Here is a 19,166-nt window from a genome sequence, read left to right as displayed (position 1 = left end):
AAGTCCGGTCCCTTGAGATCTACTGGCAGGCCAGGTTTTCAGGATACCCACAATGAATATGCATGAGAGAGATTTGCCTGCACTGCCTTCTTGGTATGCAAATCTCTCTCGTGCATGTTCATTGTGGATATCCTGAAAACCTGGCCTGCCAGTAGATCTCGAGGACCGGACTTGGGCAGCCCTGCTCTAGATGATACCATCCACGTAGCCACACATTCATCTCCAGGATGTGAGCTTCTCTGCCCTGACCTTTACCCTCGACAGGGAGGATGGACGAGAATACCACCTGCACACCTGTCTGCTTCACTTTCTCTCCCAGAGCCACAAAGTAGCTTTTGATATATTTGCAGGGGTACCTGGCAGTATCGTTGGTGCCACCATGGATGAGTAGCATCGTATAATAGTCATTAGGCTTGATGAGTCTTGGCAAGCTCTCCCTAACATCTTGGATTTTGGCACCAGGCAGACAGCATACCTCTTGTGACATCATGTCTGGTCTACAGATGGATGCTTCTGTATTCCTCAGAAGGGAATCGCCAACTACCACTACCTTACGTCTCCTAGTGGTCCAGTAATTTTTGGGATTTCAAGCTTTGGTTCTTCCTTTCCTTGGGATGCTCTTATATCCCCTACTTCCAGGACAAAATACCAGTTCTTCAGTTCAAGGGCGGGGGGAGTCACAGTACCAATCTTGCAGTGTTCTGTAATCTGAGTCCAGCTGTGTTCCCTCAGCATAGCCTCTTCTTCCCCACTGCTGGAAATCTTTGACGCCTCATGACCCATTTCATCGATGTACCTCTCATTCTCACAGATGTTTCTCAGTCTTGCCACCTCCTCTCTCAGTTCTTTCACCTCCTTCATGAGAGATTCAAGCTGAAGACAGCTTGCACATGGAACCGCTTCCTCTGCCTGGGATAGAAGCAGAGATAGAAGTTGTAATCTGAGCAGCAGCTTTGGTGATACGATGTTTCCCAGCCATACTGTGGTGCAGAAGTACTTACACCTGGAAGAATAAAGAAAGGGCAGAAAAATCCTACCAAAGTAATGCCTTGTTCCTGGTTGGCTGAAGAGCCTATAAATCAAAAAGCTCTGCCTTGGGGTAGGCGAGAGGGAATTAAATTAACACCAGAGCCTTTCTTCAACAGCTATTTGTGCTCTAATCTGATATTATGCCTTGAAATGCAACCTAAAACACTACTCTAGGCTAAAACACTGTTTTGTATTAAACCCTAACAGAGACTCTAAAGCAGGGGTAGGGAACTCCGGTCCTCGAGAGCCATATTCCAGTCGGGTTTTCAGGATTTCCCCAATGAATATGCATTAAAACAGTGCATGCAAATAGATCTCATGCATATTCATTGGGGAAAACCTGACTGGAATACTGCTCTCGAGGACCGGAGTTCCCTACCCCTGCTCTAAAGGCTAACTGATTTTGCTGAGCTAAAACAATGAAGATATAACCTATTGAAACCCAAGTTTACCTTTCCCAGACAGTAGTTCACAGGTTGCTTGATATAAAAAAAGTCCAACCAAATCGATTTATAGACCATGTTCATATCTGGGTAATGTAGGGTCAAATATGGTCACTAATTACAGTAATATAACTATTCTTTAAATACAAGTTTATTAGCTTGCACATATATCTTGGAGCGCTTCCATGATTAATTAAAGATATAAAAGTACAAATTACCGCCTGCTTAAAAGGAGGCGGTAGTGGCTAGCGCGCGGGGCAATTTAGCGCACACTATTCCATGCGTTAAGGCCCTAACGAATCTTTGAAAAAGGAACCCTAAGTCTTTTGATTTTGAAAATTATACTATATTTTGCTATTCACATAATAAAAAGAGGGTTTCTTAATGACCGATGATTAAATGGATGTTCCATTCAATTGACCAGCCTTGGAAGTTTGAAATGTTTTGAAGGGTGTCTGATGTCTTTTCCCCTCTTTTTGCATATAAACCTACAGTTTATTGATATTTCTAACATCATAGATGTGATTATTAGAGATTGGGATCTTTTGCTGCTCTACTTTGATGTTTATCTAATGCAGGGGTCCCCAAAGTCCCTCCATGAGGGCCGAATCCAGTCGGGTTTTCAGGATTTCCCCAATGAATATGCATTGAAAGCAGTGCATGCACATAGATCTCATGCATATTCATTGGGGAAATCCTGAAAACCCGACTGGATTCGGCCCTCATAGAGGGACTTTGGGGACCCCTGATCTAATGTATATGTGAAGAGCCAGGCTGTTACATAAACAAAGGGGGGGGGAGGGTTCTATGAGAAAATAAGCTTTTGGAGGAAAAGTCTTTTCAATCTTTCCCTAAGCACTGGAAAACCGCCAACGTAATCCCACTCCACAAAAAGGGCTGCAGGACAGAGACAGCAAACTACAGACCAGTGAGTCTCACGTCTATAGTGTGTAAACTCATGGAAACACTGATCAAACAGAATCTTGACACAATCCTAGATGAAGAAAAACTGCGTGATCCACACCAGGGTAGATCCTGCCAATCTAATCTGATTAGCTTTTTTGACTGGGTTACTAGACAACTGGACGCCGGAGAGTCACTGGACGTGGTATATTTGGACTTCAGTAAAGCATTTGATAGCGTCCCTCATCGAAGATTACTGAACAAGCTGAAATCGATAGGATTAGGAGACACTCTAACTACATGGGTTGGGGATTGGCTGAGCGGTAGACTTCAGAAGGTGGTGGTGAACGGTACCCCATCCGAAGCATCGGACGTGATCAGTGGAGTGCCGCAGGGCTTGGTCCTGGGCCCGATTCTATTTAACTTATTCATAAGAGATATGACGCAAGGACTTAGAGGAAGGGTATCACTGTTTGCCGACGACGCCAAACTTTGCAACATAGTAGGCAAAAGCTTATTACCTGATAATGACACACGACCTACTGTTGCTGGAACAATGGTCAACTACTTGGCAGCTAGGCTTCAATGCTAAAAAATGCAAGATAATGCACCTGGGTAAGAGAAACCCGCATAGAACTTATGTACTAAATGGTGAGACCTTGGTTAGGACCACAGCGGAACGCGACCTAGGGGTGATTATTAGTGAGGACATGAAGGTTGCCAATCAAGTGGAGAAGGCTTCCTCCAGGGCAAGACAAATGATGGGGTATATCCGCAGAGGTTTCGTCAGCAGGAGACCTGAAGTTATGATGCCGTTGTACAGAGCCATGGTGAGGCCTCACTTGGAGTACTGTGTTCAGTTTTGGAGACCACACTACCGAAAGGACGTGCTGAGGATCAAGTTGGTTCAGCGAACGGCCACCAGGATGGTCTTGGGGCTCAAGGATCTCACTTATGAAGAAAGATTAAAAAAATTGCGGCTGTACTCACTTGAGGAAAGAAGAGAACGGGGAGATATGATTGAAACATATAAGTACATCACGGGACGCATCGAGTCAGAAGATGATATCTTCTGGCTCATGGGACCCTCGACCACCAGAGGGCATCCGCTGAAAATCAGGGGAGGGAAGTTTCATGGCGACTCCAGGAAGTACTTCTTCACCGAAAGAGTAGTGGATCATTGGAACAGACTCCCATTCCAGGTGATAAAGGCCAGCAGCGTGACGGATTTTAAGAGAAAATGGGATACTCACGTGGGATCTTTAAGGGAGTAAATTCAGGGGAGGGGATACTTGGAATGGGCAGACTTGGTGGGCTATAGCCCTTTTCTGCTGCTTTTTTCTATGTTTCTAGGACTGCAGGAAGTGATTAAAGAAATATTACAGCAGCAGGACTACTGCTGCTGAATTTTATGTACCAGTGAGAAGTGCATTCTTTGCGTTTAAATACTCTGGATTGTTTGGTAAGCGGTTACACTAGAGAGAAGCTTGCATGTCTGTCTTTCCTCTCAAGTTTTGCCTCTGCTTCAGCCCTCGACAAAACGTGGCCATGTCAGGCACATGTTGCATTAAATTTCTTTTTTTGCTCTCTTTGTATATTTCTGTTCTACCCCTGAATCATCACAGATTACCACTCTTACATCCCCCTGGGATTTCTTAAAGAGCCAGCTTTTTAGATTATTTGGCTATCCTTGGAAATTACAACAATTGTTTATTGTGTAGTAATAAAAAGGGTATACTGGCTTCGAAGATGTATTTTTGCCATATAGATAAAAAGAATTATAGTTTGAGGCTTAAAAAGCAAAAAGGTGCTTTGTGACCCAAATTTTGAGAGCTGTGGTAACTTTACAAGAGAAGGATAGGATCTATCTACAGCAGAGAATGGCAAGACTGCCATTTTACAAGTTGGTACAAACCTTTATCATATTAACAAGTGGAAATTGTCATTCAAAAGAGTCTCAAACTAATTTAACCCACTCGAGTAGAGAACCGCTGAGAAATCCCTACATGATACAGATTGGCAGAGGCATAACAGAATAATACATCTTCCTTGCCATTTTTTTCTGTTAATCTCTTGCCACTCTGTATCAAACCTCCCTGTGAAGGTATTTACTTATTTATATTCTGCCAAACACCGATGTGGATCAGAATCAAACGGATGTAATTCATGAGGGGCATAGAGAGGGTGGATAGGGACAGATTCTTCAGACTGAAGGGGACAACAAGTACGAGGGGGCATTCGGAGAAACTGAAGGGAGATAGGTTCAAAACAAATGCAAGGAAGTTTTTTTTCACCCAAAGGGTCGTGGACACTTGGAATGCGCTACCGGAGGAAGTGATCAGGCAGAGTAAGGTACAGGGATTCAAACAGGGATTGGACAGATTCCTGAGGGATAAAGGGATCGTGGGATACTGAGGGAGGAGCTGGGATGTAACACAAGTATAGAAAGCTAACCAGGTAATAAGTATAGAAACCCAACAGGTCGTGCATGTGCAAGACCGGAGGGTTAGGAGTTCGATGGGAAGATAGGACTTCAATGAGAAACCAAGGTGGCAAGGGAGCCCCTTCTGGTGATTCAGACAGGTCGTAACCTGTTTGGGCCGCCGCGGGAGCGGACTGCCGGGCAGGATGGACCTATGGTCTGACCCGACGGAGGCACTGCTTATGTTCTTATGAACTGGTATGCATCTAAGTAACTTTGTGCTCATAGTTCAAGTTTGGTCGGTCTTTATCGCTCTCAGAATTCTTCTATACACAGTATTACCAGGAAAATGGTTGTCTAAAGAGGAAAGTAGTAGCAGAAGGGATTCTGGGGAAGGACATCATAAGAACCATTTCAAAGACTGCCATTAGTTTGCTTAGCCAGCAGATGGTGCTGTACTCTACATAGTCTAGACTGGCAAGAGATTAACCAAGAAGTAGTAAGCAAGAGAAATTGGAATTTAAATTGGTGGAGATTTGGAACAAACTCCCAGCCTCTTTAAGACTGTTAGGCCAGCTACAGCAATTTCAGAAAGATTTAAAAACTTGACTGTTTATACAATAGTTTTCAAGATTATCAACTGACAAACTGTAATGAAGTATATTTTAGTTTTTTAGCTTTTTAAATTTCTATCTCATGCTTAATTAATAGCACCGATTCAGGAATTGTTACCCCAATAGCACCTTTCTCCATATGATCTATTAATATGCCATTTCTAGCTTTAATGAATTGTAAACCGAGTCGAGTTCCTTCGAGAAATGATCTGATATATAAACTGAAGATTAGATTAGTTCTAATTGTAATACCATTTTTTCCATTCATTTTTCATATTCACACACAATATAATCTTATTGACAACACATAATGGTTAACCACAAAATTAAACTACACAAAGCACACTGTATGCTTCTCAGCATTCATTCCTACCAGAATACAGATAATTACTATGCAAATATGCAAACTAAAAGTACTAATATATACAAAGAAACCCTAAGATTCAAGACTCTGCATGCAGTACAACTCCAGAGAAATAGAAAGAAATGCATATATAGACAGCAGTTGTAAATTATCAAAAGTGACACAATTCAGTCACTAAATCTATATATATAAAATCGGAGGTATGTATGTGTGTATGTGCCGCGATCACGCAAAAACGGCTTGACCGATTTGAACGAAACTTGGTATGCAGATCCCTCACTACCTGGGGTGATATGTTCTGGGGGTCTCGCGGCCCACCTGCACACGTGGGCGGAGCTACAAACTGAAAATCAGATTTCACCCATTCATGTCAATGGCAAAAATGTAAAAAGCTGCCAACGCAAAAACGGCTTGCCCGATTTGAACGAAACTTGGTATGCAGATCCCTCACTACCTGGGGTGATATGTTCTGGGGGTCTCGCGGCCCTCCTGCACACATGGGCGGAGCTACAAACAGAAAATCAGATTTCACCCATTCATGTCAATGGCAAAAATGTAAAAAGCTGCCAACGCAAAAACGGCTTGCCCGATTTGAACTAAACTTGGTATGCAGATCCCTCACTACCTGGGGTGATATGTTCTGGGGGTCTCGCGGCCCACCTGCATACGTGGGCGGAGCTACAAACAGAAAATCAGATTTCACCCATTCATGTCAATGGAAAAATTGTACAAAGCTGCCAACGCAAAAACGGCTTGCCCGATTTGAACGAAACTTGCAACACATCTTCCTTTTCAGTTTAAGAGATTGCAAATTCCAGTGATACTTGCATTCTCTATCACAATCAACAAATCACAGGGACAGACTATTACATACTGTGGAGTGGATTTAAGATCCCCCCTGTTTTTCCCATGGACAACTCTATGTTGCTTGCTCAAGGGTGGGTTCACCCAAGAATTTATATGTTCTTGCTCCTGGAGGTGAAACTAAAAATGTTGTTTATAATCAAGTTTTGTGTTAGTTATATTGTATTCATTTTGTCAAATATTTCACATTATAATTTGAATATTGTACTTTTTATAAAGCTGTAAAAAAATAATTTCATTCACCACTATAAAGTATCTTTATTTGAATCCATTTACAGTGTTATTGCTATAATTAAATACCCGTGCAACGCCGGGGCATCAGCTAGTTGAAAATAAAATCTTTTCCCCTACCTTTGTTGTCTGGTGATTTTGGTTTTCAAACCATCTTTTCCCAGTCTCTGTCTGCACTTCCTTCTGTCTGTGCTCTTAACTGTGTATCCAGGGCCACCTTATCCATATGCTGATTTTCTCTCCTTCACTTTCTGCCATACATCCACCTTTAGCATTAACTTTTAACATTCAACTTTTTTACATTTTTCTGCTTTCTTCTCAAAATCTATCTACTTTTCCATGTCTTCCTTTCCCATCTATCCATGTGTACCATCTCCTCCCCTATTCCCATCTATCCATAAGAAGCATTTCTTCTTATTGGTTCCCTGCTGCACCCATTGCTGTGCACCATCTCCTCCCTCTGTCTCACCTTCCCCTCCATCTCTGTGCATCATTTCATCCCTCTCCCATGGTCAGACAACTCTGTTTTCCCCCTCCCCCCTCATATGATCTGGCATTTTTCTCCTCTCCTTCCCATAACCTAGAATCTCTCTCTTCTCCCATGTTCTGGCATCTCTCTCTCCTTCCCTCCCTCTTCCTGAGGTCTAACATCTCTCCTCTCTTTTCTGCAGTCTGACATCTCTCTCTCTCTGTCCTTCCCATTCCAGTAGTCTGACATCTCTCTCTTCCCCATGCATTTCTACCTCACTCCTCTCCTACCACCATGTCCAATAATTCTCCCTCCCTCCCTCTCTCTGCCCAACATTTCTTCTCTTTCTTCATCTCCTCATGTACACCATCTCTCTCCCTCTCAGACACCCAATTCTCCCTTTCTGTTCCCTCCCTCACCTCAGCATCTCTTTCCCTCACTCTCTCCATTCTTCTATTCTATGGCTCATGCTCCCCTCTCTCCTTCCCTTCATTCTATGTCCCAAGTTCATGTCCCCTCCCTCCCTCCCTCTTTCCTTCTATCATTTGTCCGGTTTGTGCTCCCTTTTTCTTGAGTACCAACACGCCCCTCTCCTTCCCTCCATTCTGTGCCTCAACTAGATGCCTCCCTCTGGCCGGTGATTACCTTCTGGCCGACTCCATCCTCCTCACTGCCACAGTCATTTCTGTGCACAAAGCCGTGGGCACCGGCTCCTACACGCCTGAACTGGAAGTTTTCTCTCTGACATGGCTGGGAGGGTGTAGATGGGCTGGAGTAAGTCTTAACAGAGATTTCGGGAGTTGGAACCCAAGCACAGTACCGGGTAAAGCTTTGGATTCTCGCCCAGAAATAGCTAAGAAGAAAAAAAAATTTTTTAAATTGAATCAGGTTGGGCAGACTGGATGGACCATTCGGGTCTTTATCTGCCATCATCTACTATGTTACTATGTTACATCAGAAGGAAGGCTTCCGGATGAGGCACAGGATGCACGTGCAACCACCTGCGGCTTTGTGCACAGAAACGACTGCGGCAGTGAGGAGGAGGGAGCCATCCAGAAGATAAAACACCTGGGGGCAGCAATGAGGTAAACGCCGCATTGCCCTCAAGCTGGCGCACAGTAACCACGGGCCGCATAAATTGGCCAGGCAGGCCGGATTCAGCTCAAGCACATGTATTGTAAACTATCTGTGTGTCAAATTAGGATAAAACTTGCACTGAAAACCTTGCACTGTAAAGATAACTATGGCAAATTGTAACCAATAAACTGTATATTAATATTAGACCCTAGTATGTATCAAGTTAGGATAAACTCTTGTATTGTAAACTTGGACTGAAATTATGTATGTTTAACCTGTAACCCGTTCTGAGCTCTTTGGGGACAACGGGATAAAAAACCAATTAAATAAATAAATAAAACTTTCTAAAGTTTAAAAAAAGGATTTATGAATACAACAATGATTTTATTTGCTTTCTTTGTTAAGTTATAGTAACAACATTCTTAGATTTTCTTATTAAATTGTTTACATAGTAACATAGTAGATGACGGCAGATAAAGACCCGAATGGTCCATCCAGTCTGCCCAACTTAATTCAATTTAAATTTTTCCTTCTTAGCTATTTCTGGGCAAGAATCCAAAGCTCTACCCGGTACTGTGCTTAGGTTCCAACTGCCGAAATCTCAGTCAAAACCGACTCCAGCCCATCTACACCCCAGCTCCTCTTCCTCTTCCCCTGTAGATCCTTCAGTTGGGTGGCTTTAATATGATCTTTCCAAGACAAGAAAGGGATCAAAATACACAAAAAAGTCAATAAAGAAGTGTTTTCAAGCCAACAGAACTGGGACCAATAATTCTTTATTCAACGAAAGATCCGACACTACCAGTGTTTCGGCCCTTGGCCTGACTCAGGGGTCTACAACAGGGGTAGGCAATTCCGTTCCTCGAGAGCCACAGGCAGGTCAGGTTTTCAGGATATCTACAATAAATATGCATGAGAGAGATTTGCATCTCAAGGAGGCAATGTATGCAAATCCATCTCATATATATTCATTGTGGATATCCTGAAAACCTGACCTGCCTCCGGCTCTCAAGGACCGGAATTGCCTACCCCTGGTCTACAACTACATACAAAAATCTTTCTTAAGAAAATTTTACATATATAAATCCAAATGATATATATATAAATTCAAAAAACATACATAATCAAAAACAAGAACTCAAAATTATTTATACTAAATAAAAAGTTGCCATCTCAAATAGTTAAAATTTAAAATTATTAATATCATTCTACATATTATGCTGTATGTTAATGAGTCTATTTTCACACTATATTCATATCGTATTACTCTTCAAACAACATATATATAAAACATTCTCTAATCAAAATTCATATCAATTAACATATTAAATCAAACAGCATATCTATTCCCATCTTATCCTTCAATATGTCCATAATCATGCAGTCTTCATTATATGTTTTTAAGAATGTTAAAAAAATTTTAAAATATATTTTAATCTTCAATTTTTAATTTAGATTCTATAATTAAAATAATGTACCTTTATGATAGTCTGTCTTATGATTTCCCTTTTGTAAATGATTGTCCGAATGAGATTTTTTATGGAAGAAGTTAAGAGAGAGATATTTAAATGTATTAATGCTAGAGAGGACATTTGATCTTATTGCTACATTGGTTTGAAATTTAAGGTTTCATTTGATATTGGGACAATTATTTACAATAGGGGAAATCGTAAGACAGACAATCATAAAGGTACATTGCAGTTTAACTATTTGAGATGACAACTTTTTAGTATAAATAATTTTTAGAGCTCTTGTTTTTGATTAGGTATGCTTTTTGAATTTATATATGTCATTTGGATTTATATATGTAAAATTTTCTTAAATATTTTTGTATGTTATTGACCCCCGAGGCAGGTAAGGACCAAAACACTGGCAGTGTCAGGTGTTTCATTGAATAAAGAATTATGCCTCCTAATGGTCTCGGATCCAACAACTTTGGGGATTTTGAGCTTTGGTCCTTCATCTCCCTAGGATGATCTTATCTCCTCCACTTCAGGGCTGCATACTGATTCTTCAGTTCAAGGGCAGGTGGAATCACAGTATCAGTCCCAGGTGTCTTCGCTCAGCACAATCTCCTCTTCCCCACTGGTGGAAATCTTTGATGTGTCTTATTCTCACGGATGCTTCTCAGTCTTGCCACCTCTTCTCTCATTTCCTTTACTTCACGAGAGATTCAAGCTGAAGACAGCTTGCACATGGAAACATTCCCTCTGCTTGGGTAACATTTTTTGTCTGCAAAGACCAAAGCTGTAAACTGAGCAACAGCTTTGGTGTGACACGATCTTTCCTAGCCATATTGAGGTTGTAGAAGTACTCGACCTGATTGGGGGGGGGGGGGGGGTGAAGAGAAGAAAAAGCAGAAAAAATCCTACCAAAGCAATGTCCTTTTCCTAATTGGCTGAAGAGCCTAATCTAATCTAATCTGATGCTCTGAATGCAACCCAAAATACTAATCTAGACTAAAACACTTTTTTATATAAAACCCCTACAGAGACTCTAAAGGCTACATACACTTGCCTAAACTGACTTTGCTGAAAAAGCAGAGTGCTGAACTAAAAAAGTAAAAATAACCTACTGAAGCCCAAGTTTATCTTTTCCCAAGGCTGAATGCTAGCAGATAAGATATTCCAATGGAGATTTTCTTCCCCTTAGCAGATCCTTAGCCTGCGCGACAGTGGCGGGTGGGAATAGACACACATGTGCAGTGAGCTACCCAAAGATGCTGGGTACTGTTTCCTTTGCTGGGCTCCATCAGTGACATCACCCACATCTGAGGATTTAAGTTCTGCTTTCCATGTAGGTACATCTGCTACAGGTAAGTAGTGGTTTTATTGAAGCAAGGATGTTGTGTCTAGGTGCTCGTATAGGTTTCATGACCCATATGTCGCTGCCCTTTTATTAGGGTTCTTTAGCCCAAAGGTTTCTCATCAGCTGCCCTGACTGAAGCATCAGTACATATTTTCAGCTAAGTCTTCTTAGACAGGCTGTGTTAGGTATGTAATTTGTTTTATGGACTTTTAAAAAATATATATATATACATAGGATGCTTGCTTTAAATGTATATTATTTAATTTGTATTTTTATGTAATAATTACCATGTCTTTCTATGATTTATATGTATTTTAATGTATCTTCAATATGCTTTATTTATCATTTAACATTTTATTGTCTAGACACCTTTTAATTGCCTGGTGATTTTTTTTTCTCTCTCATTGGTACAATAGGTGTGGTCAGTAAATTGATTCCATAGGAATAGGGATACTTGTGCAGTTGTGCTTGATCAGGTCTTTTAAAAAGGAGTTGCTTGTTCAGATCTTATGTAAATGTTAGATTCTTTTAGTAAGGGTGGCAAAGCAAATGACCCGTTTCAATCTGAAGGCAGATATCTTTAAACATCAGTTGTAAAGTGGAGGGGGAGAAGGCCATGCTAAGGGCATCATAATTTCTTTTTATCTGTCTAAAATGACCAGTTATAAGCTGCAAATCAACACAAAGTCTTATAACCTACAACAGTGTTTGTTTTGGGTTTTTTTCCCTAAAATGTTAGTAGGATTCATTCTTGCCAAAAGCATTATAATATTGAACTTTCCCAAAATCACACGTCAATTATTTTATTTTATTTTTTTTACTTTAGTATGGTAGGTGCTCCAAGATCTTTTCAAACTTAACAGATAGCGGCACATTATGTTTCAGTCAGCATAGGGCATCCTTAACAAAACACTAACAATGTACTAATGCGATAGATCTTTGCTTCTTACTGTCTTCTGTTTGTCTTGTTTGGCTGTTATTTTCCATGCAGTGCTGAAGACAGTGCCCTTTACCGCTCGAACAGCCAAGCGTGGCTCACGGTTTTTCTGCGAACCAGTTCTCACTGAGGAATTCCATTACTAAAACATTACTCTTTCACACCTGATGCTCTTAAAAGGTTGCTGTAGGTTTTTAAAATATTTGTCCCTTTGTATGGATATGAGACAGGGCCACACAAATTTCAATGGATAGAAATGTCTGCTGTTCATTTTGGAGAGGGCCTCACGTTTTATCACACCATTGCATGCTCTGTGAATTCCATTTCTTCATTAACCACGTGCATGAGACAATTTGGCCACGTTTCAGGACCACCCTCAGCGTATCTAAAATATGCCATAGAACAGCAAGTGCCCGTGTCACAGAATCATTCTCACCGAGAAGCCCCTTTTTTGGCATTTCATAGCGGAACAGAATTGTGTCTTCACACACAAATTTGGTTTTGGCAGAAGAAACAGTTAAAAAGTGACCGATCACTTGGATTTTCTATGTATCCATCACAGGGCAAGTTTATTTTGCATGAAATAAAGTGCTAGACTGTTTATACATTTGAAAATGAATTACATAGTCCAAGGACTGAACTGGGCGTTGACATTCTTGTCTCTTATTTTATGAATTATGTTATAATAATATCCTGAATTGAAAGGATCTTAGATTGTCCTTCAAATACGCAGCAACACAGCAATTGCATGTTTATGGAAGCATGGAAGACCGACTAAAAAAGCACCAATACCCATGTCATTTTCATACCTTCACATTTAATTTATCTTTTGTCTTCAGTTCCATGACAATGTCGCTTTACCTTAACTGGAATTCACTGTTCAACAGATCATTCCTAATGACTTCTTGTCGCACACATTTACTGTGATGTTGGCATTCAGTGTAGGCTAACGGTGAATCACAGTCGTTAAGGAAATACAATTTTAGTGGGAGGAGGTTTGACTTGCCAACATGAAAGGTTAACATTTAATTATCTAAATTATGTGATGGTAGCGAATAGATGAGATATTGCAGGGAAAACCTAATGCATCTAGGCTTCTTTATGAAGAAAAGTTTTCTGGGAGACTAATTCAGAAGGAACTTTGATAACTAAACTAAACTAAACTAAACCTTAGGTTTATATACCGCGTCATCTCCACGGAGTGGAGCTCGACACGGTTTACAGGAATTAAAAAAGAGAAAGGAACTACAATGGGAAGGGCTGTTAGATAGGAGGGAAAGAGGGCTTTGAATAATGGGGGATGGGGGGGTGGTTACATTTTGGAGAAGAGCCAGGTTTTCAGATGTTTTCTGAAGTGTTGGAGGGAGGTCGAACTCCGAAGATGGGCGGAGAAGCTGTTCCACAGCTCGGTGATCCTGAAGAGGAGGGATGTTCCAAGTTTTCCTGCATGGGAAATGCCATTTAGAGATGGGAAGGATAGTTTAAATTTCTGAGTGGATCTGGTGGAGTGGGTACTCGAGAGCCAGGATAGTGGAAAGAGGGGAGGAAGGATGCCGTGAAGAGATTTGAAGGTGAGACAGGCGCACTTGTAGCGAACCCTGAGGGTGACTGGGAGCCAGTGAAGTTTAGACAGAAGCGGGGAGACATGGTCGAATTTGCCCTTTGTGAAGATTAGTTTAGCCGCGGTATTTTGAATCCGTTGGAGTCTGAGGAGACTTTTCTTTGTTAGGCTTAGGTAGATGGAGTTGCAGTAATCAAGTCTGGATAAGATGATGGATTGGACTAGGACAGCGAAGTGTTGTTGGTGGAAGCAGGATCTGACTTTTCTTAGCATATGAAGATTGAAAAAGCATTTTTTTACTAGGGAGTTGATGTGGTCGTTAAAGGACAGTGTAGAGTCGATGATGATTCCCAGAACTTTGCTAGAGTGCTCAAGCTGCAAGTTGGTGCCAGAGGGAAGTGGGATGTGGGAGGGTAGCTGATCCAGTTTCTATTAAGAAGCTGTGTGCGGCTTGCAACATGTATTCTTTTGCAGTTGCTTAAGATATAGTTTTCTCATATAAATGGAAAAAAAACACCAACAAACCAACCCAAAAGATTGCCATGGAACTGGAAGAACTCGTATCTTGTGTTCTTAAATGCATATTTTAACAAAGTTAATGCATGTTCAACTGTTGTCTTTGGTTAATAATTAATAGTTACAAGGACAACAGTGTCAATTTCGGGCTAATCCTCTATGTTTATGAAGAGCTCTTTATAGATTGCAGGTGATAATTGGCTCACTATCTCTGTTCCGCTGCCAGTTAACTGTGGTATTAATTATCTCACTGGAGCCAATCTTCAAAGCAGCTTGAGAATTTGTTACCTAGAGAACAGGATGGCCACCGTGTCCTTCTTGTCTTGCTTTTTATCTAACCTTCTCTCTATTTTAGTTTTAACCTTTAAGCCCTATTTGCTTTAGTACCTAACATGCCTGGAGATTTTGAAACACTGAGTTAAGTTTCTTTCATTTCCATCCCATTTTTTATTTAACCATCATTTTGTGTTTTCTCCTGTTTAGCCCTAAAGAAGAATAATATCACTAAATTTCCAAATGTACACTCGAGGGTAAGGATTTCTTCTAGCACACCGGTGGTGGAGGATACACAGAGCTGGCAAGCATCACTTTTTAATTAGTTTCCTCCTCTCTCTGTATGCCAGACCACTTGCTGCTAATCTGTCTAAATGTAATACTGGTGAACAGCCTAAAATCTCTGCTCTAAATATTTAAAATAAATACATGATTTGACAGACAAGATATGTAATTAAAAACTATTTTCTTAACTCTGGTATTTTTTTTAAATATACTGTATAACGGATATATTTTAGCTCACCAAAAATGACTTTATTAGTTTGAACAATAGTGCTTTAGTAGATGTGATATCTTTATTGGTCTCCTTTAGACATTCTAAAGGATCTGAATAGTCCCAAGATTGGTATCGTGTTTCCCTGAAAATATGACCTACCCTGAAAATAAGCCCTAGCATGATTTTCGAGGTAGGTCTTAATATAAGCCCTACCCCCGAAAATAAGTCCTAGTCGCCGGCAGCAGCAGCGCTTCCCCCCCACTGTGGCATATACCCCGCCCCCCCAACCCATCTCTCCCACCCTCCCATCTGAACCGTAAGACAGGAATACCTTATAACAAATCGGCAGCATCGGCACTCGGCAGCAATCTACACAGGCTGCTTCGCAGCCTTCTATCTCCTGGGTGTTCCTCTGCTGATGATGTCATCAGCATGCCGAGTGCAGATGCTGCCAGTTTCTTATAAGGTATTCCTGTCTCGCAGTTCAGATGGGGCGGGGGGAGGGGGGATGTGCGCGGGGATAGAAAGATGCTACACAGGGGAAGGGAGGAAGGGAGGGATAGAAGCTGCAAGGGTTCTGCTGCACAAGGGATGGGAGGGAGGGCTAGAAAGATACTGTACAAGGGGATGGGTGAGAGGGGAGGAAAGATGCTGCACATGTGGGGGAAAGAAAGGAAATAGGAAGAATTGGGGTGGAGGAGAGAAAGGGAGAGATGATCATTGTACAGTACAAGAAAAAAAAAGAAGACCTACCCCGAAAATAAGACCTAGTGCCTTTTTTGGGCCCCCAAATTAATATAAGACAGTGTCTTTTTTTCGGGGAAACACGGTAGTTGTAACTATTTTTATTAAGAACATACTTTAAAATCATTTAAACATTACTCTGATGTCCTAAATATTCTTTTTCTATGCTTTATTTAGATGTTCATATCCTTTTGAGTTGACTGTGATCATTTGATTAACTCAAATGATTAAAATGTTGACAACCTTTTAGACAATTAAAAATATATTGTGCCATTCTAGTAGTACAATAATTATAATTGATCAGACATCAAGAGAAAACCAATTATATTCATTACATAGTTTGTGTGTAGAGCAATCATGTCTGCTAAAGCAATTCAGATTGATTTTATTTTTTATTTTTGCTTATTATGAGTAAACTTCATTAAAAGTGGCAGCACTGGAAAACAGTGATTTGTACAATATACAACAGAACTGTTGGAGAATGTTTTTTTCACCATATCACCAGTATTACCTTTATTTTGCTCATAATTTAACAGGACAAATTAAATTCATTACTTTATAAATTTCAATGATTTTTAAGATTTACACCCTACTCTTTCTACACAAGCTGCTTTGATTGGCTGCCAGCAGGATTCTTTTCTGTTCTAGACGAATTGCTTTTCTTTAAATTACTTCTTGGCTCTTTCCATTTGCAGATCTTAGAAACCAGCCATACAGAAGAGCCGATGCGGTGAGGAGAAGCGTTAGAAGGCGCTTTGATGATCAGAACTTGCGCTCAGTCAGTGGTGCTGAAATACCCGTATAAGCTGGGGGCCTGCATGTAGAAAGCAGATGGTGTACTCGACTGATACCTTTTCCTGTTGACCTATACATGCTACTGTTTAACCGCGGCCTTGAACATAGCAAGATCGCCTTTGAACTCTTTAAGGGCTCAAAGCTCTTGAAACTGCATAGGAAGTTACGTGATGGGCTCTTTACTCAACCATAGCTAACAAGTGCCTAAAATTTGAAATACCTGCTCAAATTAATCAAAGCAATAGGACTTGATTTGACTGGGTATCTTTTTACATCAATACAATATTCAGTATTTTTAACCAAAATGTAAAATACGTGTTTTATTTTTTTTATTACATTCAATTTTAGCAATTGGCCTCCAAGGCTCTCTTTGGTTTCCAGACGGTTTGTATATATGTAAAACTTGGATGTGATCCACTAAGGATTTCATAACCTTTGAAATGCATTCTAACTATCTGCTGAGGCAATAACTGAGTGTCACCTACACCTGATGTGTCGGGAAAGCAAAAGGAGGAGCTGAATGCATGCACAAAACCCCCCGATAAAACCTAAATAGGGTGTGGTAAATATGTAAATCATTGATCCTGTGGAATATTTTCAATTGAGACCTGCCCTTTATTTTCATTTTCTGCTTTTTTAATGCCATTTTGCAGTGTTGAATAATTTATGAGGTATAGTCAAAATGTATGGAAGAGAAAAGTCTGCAGTCATTGAAAAAAAAAAAAGTTGTATTTATTAAATAGCACTAAAGCTATTAACATCTCAATAATCAGTATTAAAGTGTCTGAGGACCATTGCAGTTTAATTTTTAGGACAGTGACATAAGAATGCCCCACTGAAGAAGAATTTTCATACATTACTCTACATTTTAAATGCCCGTCTGCATCCTGGGAACATGTGAATACAGCAGAGACCAGGGGATCCATGTTTTTTGACAATCGCCTTTGTACCATTTGACACAGATGCCCAAGTTTCCGTATAGCAGAGCAAAAGTTATATTGTTTGTAGAATTTTAAACCTAGAACTCATTTGTTTAGCATGAGATGGGAAGCAATTGACGTTCAGAAACCCAAGAAAGAATTGATTGCAGACTACTATAATTCTTCTGTGTAATTTTGTTCTGCTAAAGTAGGGCACTCAATATGTCCCAGTCCCATACTGGTCTGAAGCAGCTCAGTTTGTACTCTGAAGACATTCTGCTTTCTTGATAGCACTGCATCGAAATGTTCATTGTAAAATTTATTGTATAGTATTTAACCACTGAATTTCATTTTGGGTTTGTTTGTTTTTTTAATTGTGCTTATGTGAGCCACTGGTGAAGGTCTCATTTTCCTTGGATAATGTGTAGTTATATGATAACCTGTTTTTAAATGTACAGATATTTTGCTACAAAACTGGTGCAGTTTTTTTATGGTTTTTACACTTTTAATTCCTACTTTAGCCCCTGGAAATATTGTAAATATTGTTTAAAATGCATTGGCCTGTGCTATACAATCCGAATGTTACTTTAACTTATAGTTTTGTTTTGTATATTTAACTAAAAAGACAGTTTGGGAGTTGGAATTACCATCTAGATCCCTACTTGTTTTCAGAAAATTTACTTTGAAACTGCCACCTTTTTGTGACATTTGCACACGTGTGGATGTTACATGTTAAAGAGAACCTGCTAACATTTTTTCCTTCACTGACAGTGGTTAAAGACTGTTAAATTGTTTAAAATGAATTGTAAATTTACTGATAATTTAAATACAGATATTTGCTAATTAACCAAGAAGATCAGTTATCAAAATGAATGAGCTAAAATATTGCTTTCACTAAAAATATTATATACAAATACACTGTAATGTTGGCATGTTCTCTTTGATTTTCCTGTAATAGACCTGCTTCTTAGCAATATTAGAAGTGTTTTACTTTCCTGGTCTGTTCATGGCATATGATCAATAAACTATTTACAATACTAGACAGCAATCTTTGTTGTCTTCATTATGGCTGCAAATTCACAAAAACTACATAAGTTTCAAAGGGGTGCTACTTACCATATATACTCAAATATAAACTGAGATTTTGGTGCTAAAAAATAGCCCAAAAATGGGGGACTCATTTTATATGCAAGTCCTCCCTCCCATCCCCCTGATATCTGAATTCCTAGCATCATCTCTTCCGATAGTGTCCCTCCTCTGTGCAGCTGTCATCCCCCCTCCCCAAACTGGCAAAGTTCTACTTCAGGCCTCCTCAGTTCACCCCCCCCCAGACAGCGTTCTCTCTCCCCCTCCCCCACCCCTAAAAAAAACCAGGCAGCGCTCACCCTATCTCCCTTCTCCTGGATTGTCCACCATGAACACCGGCTATGGGCTAGATGGACCATTGGTCTGGCCCAGTAAGGCTATTCTTATGTTCTCATGATAAATCCCCTACCTACCCCCTCAGGCCTACAGTACTTCTCAGGTGGCCTAGTGGGACATTGGGGCAGGAGTAGAGAATGAGGTGGGGAAAAAATTTGTCCCGGTCCCTGCCTCATCCCCGCAAGCTCAGTCCCCATCCCTGCAAACAGTCTGATCCCATCCGCACAAGCCTCGAATAGTTATGATTTTATATTGAACTTATTTTATTAAAGTATAAA

General features: G+C 40.4%; 1 protein-coding gene across 5 annotated transcripts in view; it reads left to right on the top strand.

The window, feature by feature from the left end:
* Positions 1-18,508, top strand: part of FMNL2 (formin like 2) — a 459,967-nt gene extending 441,459 nt beyond the window's left edge. The window contains exons 26-28 of one of the 5 annotated variants that reach the window (XR_004539577.1): positions 12,216-12,341; positions 14,722-14,768; positions 16,447-16,539. Coding sequence is in view for 4 of the 5 variants with exons in the window: in XM_033945820.1 (XP_033801711.1) it covers positions 16,447-16,556 (110 nt within the window). In the remaining variant the exon portion in view is untranslated. Of the gene's footprint in view, positions 1-12,215; positions 12,342-14,721; positions 14,816-16,446 lie in introns of all 5 variants that reach the window. The other 4 variants (XM_033945823.1, XM_033945821.1, XM_033945822.1 and 1 more) reach the window with 4 other exon arrangements.
* Positions 18,509-19,166: the final 658 nt, after the last annotated feature.

This window comes from Geotrypetes seraphini, chromosome 5, assembly GCF_902459505.1.
Source record: "Geotrypetes seraphini chromosome 5, aGeoSer1.1, whole genome shotgun sequence".
NCBI lineage: Eukaryota > Metazoa > Chordata > Amphibia > Gymnophiona > Dermophiidae > Geotrypetes > Geotrypetes seraphini.
Note: the sequence above shows the minus strand (reverse complement) of the source record. Positions and strands in the feature narration are given on the sequence as shown.